General features: G+C 38.5%; 1 protein-coding gene across 2 annotated transcripts in view; it reads left to right on the plus strand.

The window, feature by feature from the left end:
- LOC128665989 (para-nitrobenzyl esterase) overlaps positions 1-15,067 on the plus strand; it is a 230,878-nt gene that overhangs the window by 120,015 nt on the left and 95,796 nt on the right. For both annotated transcript variants that reach the window (XM_053720317.1, XM_053720318.1), the window contains exon 2: positions 9,453-10,144. In XM_053720317.1, the coding sequence (XP_053576292.1) occupies positions 9,453-10,144 (692 nt within the window). The remainder of the gene's footprint in view (positions 1-9,452; positions 10,145-15,067) is intronic.

A 15,067-nucleotide genomic window follows, 5' to 3' on the forward strand; every position in this document is an offset into this window, starting at 1 on the left:
CAACTGCATTGCAAACCATCTGTGTTTAAACTGTTACTTTTTAACAAGTTGCATTGTTTTACAATCAAGGGACACACTCCTTGAGAATCCAATTAGATGTTGTGTTCTCTTTTGCGGTTGCAATTAGGAACTGATATAACTGAGCTCCTGCACTGAGCAATTGTTGTGTAGCATTTGTAGCCAGGTCAGTTCTCTGAAGTCTGCTGTATGCTTTTCAACCACATTTTTCAGAGTTAAAGGGAACTTTAATGATTCAGATATAGCATACAATTTTAAACAACTTTCCAATTTACTATTTTCAAATTTGCTTCATTCTCTTTGTGTCTTTAGAACAGCAATGATCTAGTGAGAGCTAGCTGAGTACAGCCAGTGAGCCAATGCTAAGTACTACTACTCCCTGTAGTGCATTACTGCTCCTGAGCCTACCTAGGTGTGTTTTTCAACGAACACTATCCAGAGAACAAAGCAAATTAGATAAATGAACCATGGACAGCACTTGTTTATTGGTGTGTGTCCAATCAGCAAGGGCAACCCAGGTTGTTCACCAAAAATGGGCCGGCATTTAAATATTCTTGCTTTTCAAATAAACATACCAAGAGAATGAAGAAAATTTGATAATAGGAGTAAATTAGAAAGTTGCTTAAAATTGCATGCTCTATCTGAATCATGAAAGCAAAAATTTGGGTTCAGTGTCCCTTTAACAAAGAATATGATTAGAAGGAAGGAAATGTAAACATTTAAGTAATCAGGAAACTTTTACAATTTTATCCTCTACCTGCATCACAAAATAAAAATGTTTTATGCTCTTGTAATGTTGTACAAAGTGATTGCTTTATAAGAATAGGAGCTCATACTTTTCGGTTCACAGTCAAGGCGCTACTATGCTTTTCAATTGGGGGGGTGCTCTATTGGAAGTGGGCCTACACGGCGCAGACAGTGCGCTCACTCAAACGGAAATTCGTTTCCATGTAGGCACACAAATATTGCCATGGGTACCTAAGTTTAATTACACCTACACTAACTAGCTCAGGCGATGTTGTCTCGGCAGCTGATAGCTGGCAATCAAAGCAGTCGATGTTTTGAACATTGGGGTATAAATGAGCACTTAGAAATTCTCAGATAAGCAACTACATAAGCATTACAGAAGTTAAAGGGACATGAAACCCACAATTTTACTTTCATGATTCAGATAGATTATACAATTCACTTCTATTATCTAATTTGCTTCATTCTCTTAAAATCCTTTGTTGAAGGAGCAGTCATGCATGACTATGAGCTAAGCCATTGACAAGAAGCGTGTATGTACAGCCACCAATCAGCAGCTTCTGAGCCTACCTAGGTATACTTTACAACAAAGGATACAAACAAATTACATAATGGAAATAAATTGGGTTTCATTTCCTTTTTAAATTCTATTGTCACATGCTTTTTGCAGCAAAGGGCAATAAACTGACTACAGCTTGCAACACTGTCAAGGAAAAGCTGCTCCTTTCACTTCCTTTACAGAACCCAGCCCCCATGTGAGGCAGTGACAGGAAGTAATGGACCCTTCACAAATGAAGTTACAAAAAAGAAATAAAAGGTAAAATCCTTAAAATTAGTAATAATTCATATTTCAATGATTTATAGTAAATATAATCCACTGCTTAGTGCTTTTTTATTAAAACCATGAAACAGACTGTTTTTGTATTACTTTAATGTCCCAGAATTGCGTTTATATATACACTGTTCCATCCTGGGTATATAGCAGCAGAACTAGGAAACATGGCTGGCAGTACAACCACCATTGTGTCTTGAATTGTTTGCTGCATAACCTATATATGCGGTAGTTCCCATATGTTTAGGTAATTGCTATGGAGCTAAGCTAAGGTGACCAGATTTTTAAAATGAAATCCGGGGACAATTTTTTTTATTGGCAAATGGTAAAAAACTATTTTATTAGCATGTTTTCCTCAAATTGTATATGCAGTGTATTTGGTATGGGTTTATGGAGTGATTGTATGATATATATATATATTTATACGTTATTTCTCACATTTTCCCTCTCACACACACACACACGCATACATATACACACATGCACATACACACACACATATATATATATATATATACACACACACACACACAAGCATATATATACACAAGCATACATATACACACAAGCATACATGTGCACACATACACACACAAGCATACATATACACACATGCACATACACACACATATATATATATATATATATATATATATATATATATATATATATATATATATAAGAAAATAAGTGAAGTTCCTGGCTTAATACTAGGGGCACAAGTGCTACAATATATATGTGTACAGCGGTATTCTTTCCTCTAGTGATGAATGGTATATTCAGGGTTAATATAAGAAGAACAACAAAGTCCCAGTATGAGCAAATAATGGGCTATGTACAAATCCCCATAGAGAAGATCACTGTGTAAATGTATACACGGACTCACCCAGTAGCTTCTCGGGCATCCACTCTCGCGGAAACAGAGTACCAGGCACTGACTGCTCGATCCAGGATTCTCGTCACCCAAATGACAGGATTCTTTAGATGCGCTGTTCAGTTCAACTCACGCTGGTGAGGAACACAAACACAGCGCCGCTTTGATCCTCGCTGAAGGGAACTCCTCAATGGTCGTGACGGAATAGACCCTTCTCCAATAGAAACGGAGGCTGGTGAGTCACGTGTGGGGATATAGCCATTCACGCTCTGAGATGTGAAGTGTTGCTGTAAGGTCTTCAACCCTATACCATACACAGGATAATACAAAGTGTGAAACCACCGGGGGTAGCCAGAGTATAGCTGGGGAAATCAGGAACTGATAGAAGGATTCCTTGTAATCCAAAAAAGCGAACCAAAAAAAGAGAAGAGTGGTTCCAGAATTCCATAGGTAAAAAAAGGCTTTATTAGTATAAATTTAAAATGAACAAGGTGTGCACATGAACTGAAAGGTTTTACGCGTTTCGGCTGGGGCCGTAATCATAAACCTAAACAGACACAAGTGTGTGTTGTTTAAAAAGGGTAGGTAACAAATGGCTATTGGATGGTACTTGGCACACCCCTAGTTAACCATATAGATGAACATGCACAAAAATATATACACAAATGCAGAGTAAATAACTAACAGGATATGAAACATGGTTTAAGCATATAATCGAACACACATGAAAGAGACTATGTTTATGCAACTCCAGATTGTACCTGTAATGATCAAAATAATGTTTGTAAGCAAAATACAATTGCACATTAATAATATATAAGGAACAACAGCAGTCTGCACTCCGTGCAAATGTGCACAAATGTGTTAAATTGATTGCTACATACTGCACAAATACTGATGGAGTACATAAATCCTAAGTCATCTAAATGTGCCTTGCAAATATATATTTATGTAATTTGGAAAATAAATCATTATTCTAATACACAAGTACACAATGGGATGCTTCCAAATGTAATTGTCGTGATGGAAACAAGAAATATTCATAATACATATCTTAAAGGAATCCATTGTATACATTTGAAAACAACTTTTATGATAAGGCAGAAACACTTGCCACATATGAATGAACCTCCTTTAGATATAAACCAAGGGGTAGTGGTAAGTGAATGACACAGTTGTTACCATAATTACACTCACAGTGAACTTTTTCTGAGTTTAAGAAAAAGATGTGTATTAGTATGTGATATGTAATATCTGCAATATATCAAATGGGACAAGATAAAATGAGGTAAAAGTGTGGCCAAACTTTTATACTGGACCATGAAGCTGCTACCTCCAATGGTTAATGACATCAAACTCAGAATTAAAACCATGGGGGATCTGAGTGCGCAGCTTCATGATCCAGTATATTTCCTGTCTAGCAAGAATCTGATCCTTGTTGCCTCCCCTAGGGGGCAAACGTATAGCTTCAATCGCCCTCCACTTAAAAGAGGTGATATTTTTGTAGTGTACCTCAATGAAATGCCTTGAAAGGGCAGAGCAGAGTTTCTCATATTTAATGTATCCGAGATGTTCACGGATACGAGTCCTGACATCTCTGCTCGTCATACCCACGTATTGTTTAGAGTGTTCAATGCACTCAATGAGGTACACCACATAATTGCTTGAACAATTGATACATCCTTTAATCGTGAATTTCTCTTTGGTGGCACATGAGTAAAACTTCTTACTCTCCACAATGGAGTCACAGGCTTTACATCTGTGATTGCCACATTTATATGTGCCATTGACATGTAGCCAAGAGCTCATATTTCTCCTTCTGTCTGGTAGTTGGCTGGGTGCGAGTATATTGCCTATAGTGAGATTCTTGGAATATATACATTTGAAACCTTGCTTCACTATGGGCTGTAACTGAGTATCTCCTAATAGAATAGGAAAATATTTCTTGATAATGTCTCATAATGTATAGTAATCTGATATATATATATACACACACACAAGCATACATATACACACACAAGCGTACATGTGCACACATACACACACAAGCATACATATACACACACACACATATACACAGACACAAGCATACATATACACACATGCACATATACACGCATAAATATACACACATGCACATACATACAAACATACATACACACATGCGCATATACACGCATAAATATACACACATGCACATACATACAAACATATATATACACACATGCACATACACAAGCATACACACACAAGCATACATATACACACATACACAAGCTCTTCCCTCCTGACCTGCACGCTGCCTGCCATATGCTGAGACAAAGTGACGTTATCAAGACGATCACTTCCAGCGCTTGGCTGTAGTACAACAGGAGCCGGGGACATCATTTTTCTGGGGACATCATTTTTCTGGGGACAGTCTCCTCAATCCGGGGACTGTCCCCTAAAATCGGGGATGTGTGGTCATCCTAAGCTAAGCGAAATTAACGTAAAACAAGCATTGCCATAATAATTGTGAAAAGCACAACCACTAGGTTTATGGACTTTGGTAAAAATATTAATGTACTGTTTATCTATAATGAATCTAATGTTAAATTTAGAGATTAAAGTATGATGCATTAAAAACAAAACACTTACATACAGTAGGTATTGACAGACCTAGCTCAAAAATATGTAAAGATTTACTAGATAAGAAAGTTTTAGAAGTTTTGCTTGATGGATAATGGCCTTTGACAAAGTTCTGAGTGAAATGCGTCAGGTAGTGGCATATTTCGGTTTTATGCTTTCCTAGGCACTCAATGTTTATATACAGCCTGATAAAACCGTGCTGTGACACGGAGAAACGCGTTGCTTTTTAACTTGTTTTAAAATAAAATCTTTTATTAATGTAATTGCTGCTACACTGTAACTTCTTTGGAGAACTGGTTACTTCTTGGAGAACTGGTGATTGCCTAAGCGATACCTTCTATCCCTGGACTCCCCCTGGTGGGACAACAATCTCCTTTTACCTCCATCCTCTCCTGGATTCCCCCTGGTGGGATAAAGTGCTTTGTGACTATCTAAGGACCACATTCTCCTTCTTTGGGACTTCCTTGTATATTGCCTGTGTGTCTGCCGGGCGACTTTTGATTCCAGTCTGCCTATATTGCACGACTGTGCATTACATCACGTGAGTAGCAATTTGGCTATCTACATATTCTTTTGGATTCTTATCGTTTGACCTGCACTATGTGGCGCCCTCTATGTTTTTTTTTTTTAAATTACAGTGGGTATTGACAGACCTAGCTCAAAAATATGTAAAGATTTACTAGAGAAGAAAGTTTTACAAGTTTTGCTTGATGGATAATGGCCTTTGACAAAGTTCTGAGTGAAATGCGTCAGGTAGTGGCATATTTCGGTTTTGTGCTTTCCTAGGCACTCAACGTTTGGCCAAGGTAGCAAGTAGAACCCAGTGGTCCAGGAACAGCAAAAACACTCCTTTACCCCATGCATAGTGCATTGTACCCCAATGACTAATAGCATTGCACTTGCAATAGGAAAGGGGTCAAGTGAACAAAAAAAAGGTTAAAATGTGATAATGTGGGTTTATTACAAAATAATATAAAACTAACTGCTATGTAGCCTACGTCTATACCCTTTAATCCTCTATCAGCACAGATTCCACCACAGACAGTGCCCCAAAGAGGTGTTGTTAGCTTGGCAGTACGTCAATAAGTGCCATCCCCCAAGTAGAACCCAGTGGTCCGGGAACAGCAAAAACACTCCTTTACCCCATGCATAGTGCATTGTACCCCAATGACTAATAGCATTGCACTTGCAATAGGAAAGGGGTCAAGTGAACAAAAAAAAGGTTAAAATGTGATAATGTGGGTTTATTACAAAATAATATAAAACTAACTGCTATGTAGCCTAAGTCTATACCCTTTAATCCTCTATCAGCACAGATTCCACCACAGACAGTGCCCCAAAGAGGTGCTGTTAGCTTGGCAGTACGTCAATAAGTGCCACCCCCCAAATGTTCCCCAAATCTGCCGCCCTAGGCACAGGCCTTGTTGGCCTAGACCAGGGGTCAGCAACCTTGGCTCTCCAGATGTTTTAGAACTACATTTCCCATGATGCTTTAGTATCTTTAAGGTATCAGGGCTTTCATCAATACCGTGTTTATGGATACATGTTGTGTATTAATTTTGACTAACCATAAATAGTTATTTGGTGACCTAGTGATATGTAATTTTTGGTATGGTTTTTCATGATTGTACATAGGAATACCCAGTTTTTTTTTAAATAATTAATGTGGCCACCCATATATTATACTTGCAATAGCAAGTCATGCTGTATAATAGTCACTAATAGACATTTTATAGGGATCTTTTGTGTTCATGCTCTTTGCAATAATGGGGATAATTGCATGTATATTTAGAGGAACTTTTTTTATCATTTTAGAATAATGGAATTGTATGTATTCACGTTTTTAACCAACATATTATTCATTCTCTTAATAATAATGTCAGTAATAAAAGTTATGTTTTAAAGGGGACACATTTACTGTGGAGACTGATTTGCTAATATGTAGATGAGGTTGTTATAAGTGCAGGTGCTTTTTGAATGCGCTTTCTCTTTTTTTCTTTATTGATGGATATTTGTTGTGTCAGAGGGTTGAATTTACTGTTCTATGAGGATGACAAGACTATTATGAATCACTGCTTGGGACTTAAAGGGATGGAAGTCAAATTAAACTTTCAGAATTCAGATAAAGTGTACAGTTATAGAAATTAACTAAGTTTCAGCAAAGGATACCAAAGAACTCTCACGATTCAGATATAGCATGCAATTTTAAGCAACATTCTAATTTACTTCTAGTGTACATTTTTTTTTCATTCTCTTGGTATCTTTTGTTGAAAAGCAAGGACGCAAGCTCAGGAGTGTGCATGTGTCTGGAGCACTATATGGCAGCAGTTTTACTGAATGTTATCCATTTGCAAGAGCACTAGATGGCAGAACTATTTCCTACCATCTAGTACTTCAGACACCTACCTATGTATCTCTTCAACAACGAATACCATAGGGGAAAAAAGCACATTTTATAATAGAAGTCAATTAGAAACTTTAACTTTAAAAATGTTATGCTCTGTCTGCCTGTCTGGTATCATATCCCTTTAATTTTGACTTCCATGTCCCATTAAAGGGACACCAAACAATACATATATTTCATGCACCTCCCTCTAAATGGGGGTGCCACTATTTTGGGACCTAGGTTTCACTGCATGCATCTGAAGGAGATTTGTTGCACATGTAAGCACTGGAATGTAGTGAAAGCTAGATTTCAACATGGCTGCACCCATTACTGGAGAAATTACCTCAATACTATGCTTATAAATATATTTAGTGTATAATGTCCCTTTAAGGAACATTCAAATGCATAATAAAATAGTAAATTTGGCCTCAGCATAATGTTTTCCCTATAAATGTTCTAGGAATTAATTGCCTGCATCCACTTCTAAGCTTTTTAGGAGACTGTTCTAGTGTTTTTAAGTCATTAACACAGAGCCTTCAGAGCAACATGCGTTGAGGTTTCTCATTCACCAGTAGGTCATTCTCCCTTACTACAATGCACTGTTTTACTAAGAGTGTTATTTTTGTATTTTTAAAGGGATACTGAACCCACATTTTTTATTTCATGATTCAAATAGAGCATGCCATTTTAAGCAACTTTCTAATTTACTTCTACTGTAAATTTGTCTTCATTCTCTAGGTATCTTTATTTGAAAAAGCAGGAATGTAAGCTTATGAGCTGGCCTATCTTTTGTTCAGCACCTGGGTAGTGCTTGCTCATATATGGCTAAATGTAAACCAACAATCAGCAAGCGCTATCTAGGGTGCTGAACCAAAAATGGGCTGGCTCCTAAGCTTACATTCCTGCTTAATCAAATAAATATACCAAGAGAACGAAGAAAAAGTGATAATAGGAGTAAATTAGATTGTTGCTTAAAATTGCATGCTCTATCTGAATCATGAAAGAAAAAAATTGGGTTAAGTATCCCTTCAAAGATCTTGAGACAATACGGATCAGGTCCGACAGACATCGCTGAATGCGGAGAGCAATACGCTCTCCGTATTCAGCATTGCACCAGCAGCTCTTGTGAGATGCTGGTGCAACGCCGCCCCCTGCAGACTCGCGGCCAATCGGCTGCCAGCAAGGGGGTGTCAATCAACTCGATCGTACTCGATCAGAGCAGGCGGACAGGGTTATGGAGTAGCGGTCTTTAGACCGCTGCTTCATAACTGCTGTTTCTGGCGAGTCTTCAGACTCGCCAGAAACACGGGCTCTCAAGCTCTGTTCAGAGCTTGATAAATGGGCCTCAGAGTCTGGTCTGTATTTGGATGTACAAATTTGAATTACTTTGATAATGATGTGAAGAATCATTTGTGAAACAGTTGTAGGGTTTTACAGTAATTAGGGAGTCTTTTAGAACTGTAAATGTATTAAAGGGACAGTGAAGTTCATGATTCAGATAAAGCATTCAATTTTGACAACATTCCATTTGACTTCTATTATCAATTTCCTATGTGAGCTCAGGAGCGTGGCTGTGTCTTTAGCCATCTGGCCTCAGTGTTTACAACAATGTTTATAGATATGTTATATGTGCACGCTCCTTAGCTCACCTAGGATTACTCTTTAACAAAGGTTACCAAGAGATCTAAGAAAAATTGATAATAGAAGAAAATTGGAAAGTTGTTTAAACTTAAATGAATTGGATAGTGCAAGAAATTTTAATTTTGGATTCACTGTCCTTTTAATGAACAGGCTAGTTTAAAATAAGATCAGAATTGCAGTCTCCATTATTAGTGTTTAGTATATATGAGAGTTAACTAATATCTAGAAAATGAAGATCCCCTTTTGCCTAAATAAACCAATAGTGCAGTTTTAGAAAGTCATATGATATTACAGCTCTTTACATTTGCCTCTTGCTTAAATCACAGGCGGACGATCAGTCTCGGTGAACAAGGCTCAGTGGCGGAATTCAGGCATCTCGTTGGGTCTGACCAGGAGGAGGACGAGGAAAGCGAGATACTTCAGTGGAAGGAATCAGATGTACCTTGCATTAACACATCTTACAAAACAATAGCAGCTATGTGTGCAGCGGTTGTAGTCCTGTGTCTACTGGTGGCAGGATTGGCATATCTGTCGGGGACATCAGGGTGCACCTTTGTAGATGTACAAACAGAATGTGGAAGGGTGCGTGGGCATCACTGTGGGCAGGTGTATTTATTTAAAGGTATCCCTTATGCTAGCCCCCCAATTGGACCCTTACGTTGGAGGCCTCCGGAAAAGCCTACCTGCTGGAATGGCACACTCTATGCCACAAATTTCAAATCCATGTGCGCCCAGATACAGCCGGTGGGTGAGAATGGCACCGTGATGGGTTCAGAAGATTGTCTGTATGTCAATGTATGGACACCTGACCTGAACTACGACGCCAAGTTGCCTGTCATGGTCTGGATCCATGGAGGCTACTTACATGTATTTAGTGGGTCAGAGCCTGGATACAGCCCCACGGAAGAGCTTACTGAACACAGCCAGATGGTCCATGTCAGCTTCAACTATCGTCTCAATGCTTTTGGGTTTATGGCGCTGAGTTTGTTGAGAGATGGATCCCCCACCAACACTAGTGGTAAACTCAGGCACATTAATCACTGAAAATTGTATTTTCTCTCACTTTCCTCACTATGTGCTCTTATCGCACACACTTTCTGATCTCTGCACTGTTGTCTCTGATTTTCCTTCTGTTCTCTACAGTCTTTATTGTCCAGTTGTTTCTATGTTCTGCATTTCTCATGCTTTACAATATGCAACACATTATTATTTACAGACCCCATCGGCATAATATCTGTTAAAACTGTCCTCTGTCATATTTTAGGAAGCAGCTGTTATGTAGTGTCTGACTCTTCACCTGCTTTTTGTTTGCTTTGAAGTCTCTAATACTTTCATGAGCTAAAGTCTGACTCTCCTATAACTTTATTAATGTCCTGTTCTCTCTGATTCCATCATAGCATCTTTCATTCTCTGTCATATATCAACAAGCTCCATACATGATCTGTGTTTTGCAGTCTCTCAAACGTAAGCTATCTCTCATACAGATAAAGATTGTTCCTGCAGTCTTTATTGAACTGGACTTTACTTTAAGGTGCCTTTAATGTGACATACATACAGAAAGAGCTCTTTATATATATATATATATATATATATATATATATATATATATATATATAAATATATATTCCATAAAGTGACTCCACCCTCCTGGTTCAGCTACCTGGGTGCAAATATGTATAGAATTAGAGTATAGAAACCAAAAAAAATGCACTCACACTTTTTGTGATATCAACAAGTCAAAAATGTATTGACGTTTCGGGGACTAATATAGCCCCTTCATCAGAATAAAAAATAATGTGCCAAACACTCTTATATAGTGTATAAAGTGAATAAATGAATTAAACCAAACCTGCTGTGAACAAACAATTGAAACACCCTTCCGGTTTCGGAGTAAAAAAGAATATACAAGACTATGTACATGAATAGAAAAATAAAAATCAAAGAAACATATTTGTGCACACTGTGTGAACACATTCTAGTGTAAGTGCATCCAAATTGGAAAATATCATGTGTGACGATATCAGGCATATGCCTGTCAGTGAGATGGATTAAAGAAACATGGTTGCCATGGTAACTGCAGACGCTATTGATTGCGAGTGCCTATACGTATGTCCGCAACCAAGGAGTCTCCTGTCAACTTATTAGTGCACCATAAAAGATTAAACAATTTGTCAACTAATTGTGTCAACAAAGGTATGAATCAAAACAAAGTATGTGACAAATAACTGGCCAGAGAACTATCCAATGTAGGGTTCACCACATGTTAAATCATGTGTGCTAACCATTTCAACATCTATTGTTAGTTACTCATTTCCAGAAAATCTTATATATCAAATGTTTAAGTGCATCATTGGGCAATCATTATAGCCCATAAACTCCTACCATCTATTTGCTATGCTAGATGTAGGGATATTCTGTGACAGATGGTTATACAAATCAATGTCATAGCCATTATTTACAATATATACAAATGTCTTAAACGAACAAAAATAACAGAACTTATTGTATTGGACATATACATCTATGCCTTCAACTTTTTGGAATCTGGTTAATGATAATTAATTATAACACGTTAGAGGCTCAAATAGGGGACACCGATGGGATTGGGTGTCTCCCATTCATCTGTGGAACAGTGGGATGTCAGAGTGCCCACAGGATCAAATAACGACCCCAGTAAACACCCCAACCCCAGTTGCATACCCGGAAAACCTGCAAACCAAAAGGCTTGCCGTAAACCTGGCTACAACTGTCTCCACTGTCACAGAGATACTGCACCCCACCCCACAATTTAATCAGTCTAGAAGAAGACCACGCCAACGTAAAGTAAGCTTTAATACTGCTGATACCAGTGGCGCTGAATCCTCTGACACTGACAGAGATCTATCTATACAAACTGATTCCTTCTACTTTCCACATATTCCTGAGAAAACTGAACGCAATACACAACAACGTGGGCAATTTAGATCACCTAATTTTTTAGGGGTGACTACTCGGTACAGAGGGGGAGGCACAACAGGCCTAACATTAGGAGGGCAAAATTTAAAGGGACAGTCTAGTCCAAAATAAACTTTCATTGTTCAGATAGGGCTTGTTATTTTAAACAACTTTCCAATTTACTTTTATCACCAATTTTGCTTTGCTCTCTTGGTATTCTTAGTTGAAAGCTAAACCTAGGAGGTTCATATGCTAATTTCTTAGACCTTGAAGGCCGCCTCTAAGATGAATGCATTATGACAGTTTTTCACCACTAGAGGGTGTTAGTTCATGTGAGTCATATAAATAACACTGTGCTCACACACGTGGAGTTACCTAGGAGTAAGCACTAATTGACTAAAATGCAAGTCTGTCAAAAGAACTGAAATAAGGGGGCAGTCTGTAGAGGCTTAGATATAAGATAATCACAGAGGTAAAACGTGTATTAATATAACTGTCTTGGTTTTGCAAAACTAGGGAATGAGTAATAAAGGGATTATCTAGCTTTTAAAACAATAAAAATTCTGGTGTAGACTGTCCCTTTAAGACACAGGCCCCCCCGCACGGGACGGTAGAAAACATTATTATTAACTTGAGCTCACATGTTCTGACTCCTGCTGAAGCAAGATTACTTAATAAAGTGCTGTCCTTTGTGCCCAGCCGTGGCATTACAGAACTTGACCTCAAATTGGATTTTTTTTATCGATTCCAAAGACTACTCAAAATTAAGGAACATTTCCAGCACCACACCTCTCTAACTAATAATACACAGCACAAGTGTAAGAAACCATGCACTTTTGAGCCCTCTAATTGCAGTCCTAGTACCAAAACGTTCACTAGGCTCATTTCACAGGAAATAGAATCTGAACAGAAAGAAACTAAGTGGAAAAATAATATGACCCGGGCCGTGAGGAACACTAAGCAATCAAAACATTACAATCAGATTCCACCTTGGTAATCAGGCCAGCTGATAAGGGCAGAGCCATTGTTCTAATGAACTATTCACGTTATAGAGAGGATATTGTACAATAGCTATCAGATCAAAACACATACAAGAAATTAACATTTGATCCAACATTGTCTTACAAGAAAGAATTGGATGATTTGATTCATTTGGGTTTTGAGCAGGGGTGTATATCAGTGAACAGATAAAGGATTTCTGTATTACAGATTTCCCAATCACTGCTATCCTGTACACGATGCCCAAAATGCAGAAGACACTACATAACTCCCCTGCCCGACCTATAGTTTCGGCCAGAGGGTCCATTTTACAACCAGTGGCCCAGTACATTGACTCCATATTGCAACCTATGGTCAGACAAACTAAATTATTTTTGTTGGATACCAATGAACTCATTAGACAGTTGAGAGAGATACAGATCTCAGAGGGAGATTTACTGGTTAGCTTGGATGTTTATAATCTATACACAATTATCCCACATGACAAAGGACTGCAAGCGGTCAAAACCCATCTCCTTGAATTTAGGGATTACACAGGACATCCAATTGAATATTTTTTATCCTTAATTGAAATATGTTTGAACAAGAACTATTTCAAATTTGAAGACACATATTATGTACAGACAGCAGGGACGGCCATGGGCTCCAACATGGCCCCAGCCTATGCAAATACATTTATGTCCTTTTTGAGAACCATTATCTTTGGGCCCAACACGAACTCTTCTATCGAAGATTTATCGATGACATCCTCCCTATATGGAGGGGTAGTCGTGAATCATTAGGAAATTTGGTTCACCACATACCATAATACTGACACTATAGTATTATTTAAGATTACTATTGAGGAACACAGTATACATTTCCTTAAATTATCTATCTTTATCTCACAGAACTCACTAGGTACCACACTTTATACTAAGCCGACTGATCGAAATTCCCTATTGAGGGCTGAGAGCTGCCACCCACCCTCACTTATTAAGTGAAATGTTAAGTCACAAATAATCAGGGCATTGAGAAATAATTCACATACAGAAGCAGGGGTGTCCCAGTTACTAGAAGTCAGAGATAGATTTCTAGTAAGGGGCTCCAAAACACAGGTGGTTCACACCGTGATGGAAGAGGTTCAACACCGCTGTCAAACAGATTTGATACAAACAAACAGAGAAAGGGAAGCTGCGGACTAAAAACTAATCATGATTACCACTTTCCCACCCAACACCACCCAAGCGGGTACCACTCTGAGGAAACATTGGTCCCTGTAAACTTCTGACCCCAAGTTACCTTGTCATGAATACCAAACCAATGGTGGGCTATAGAAGAGGAACCAATTTAAGGGACCTTCTAGTCAAAGCCGATCCTTAACCGTGTTATCAACACTTACAGAGGACCAACATTAAGGGTTGTTACAAGTGTCTAGTTTGTACGACATGTAACTGTTTAATTGCCACAAAGTCTTTTCATTATTCCCACAGGAACAAAACCTACAAGATCAGGTACTCAATTTAATGCAATACAACACATGTGATCTACATTCTTATTTGCCCTTGTGCCCTTTATTATGTGGGTAAAATGCGGGGCACTATGAAAGAACGAATGGCCAATCACAGATCGGCCATTAGGCAGGCGCTGGATAAAGGTCATTCTGACCAACCTGTGGCACGCCGCTGCTTGGAGAAATCGCACCCGATATCTTCTATCAGGATCGTCCTCATCGATTATGTCCCTAAACTTGACAGAGGGGGAGACCGGGACTAAATTATCTTGAGACGGGAAGCTGAATGAATGTATAGATTGGGAACCATTTACCCCTGTGGACTTAATTCTACACCTGATTTTTAAAGCAATTATATAGGAGATGACACCAGACACAGACCTGGGGTGCAGTATCTATGTGACAGTGGAGACAGTTGTAGCCAGGTTTACGGCAAGCCTTTCGGTTCGCAGGTTCTCCGGGTATGCAACTGGGGTTGGGGTATTTACTGGGGTCATTATTTGATCCTGTGGGCAC

Source organism: Bombina bombina, chromosome 7 (genome assembly GCF_027579735.1).
Source record: "Bombina bombina isolate aBomBom1 chromosome 7, aBomBom1.pri, whole genome shotgun sequence".
Classification (NCBI taxonomy): domain Eukaryota; kingdom Metazoa; phylum Chordata; class Amphibia; order Anura; family Bombinatoridae; genus Bombina; species Bombina bombina.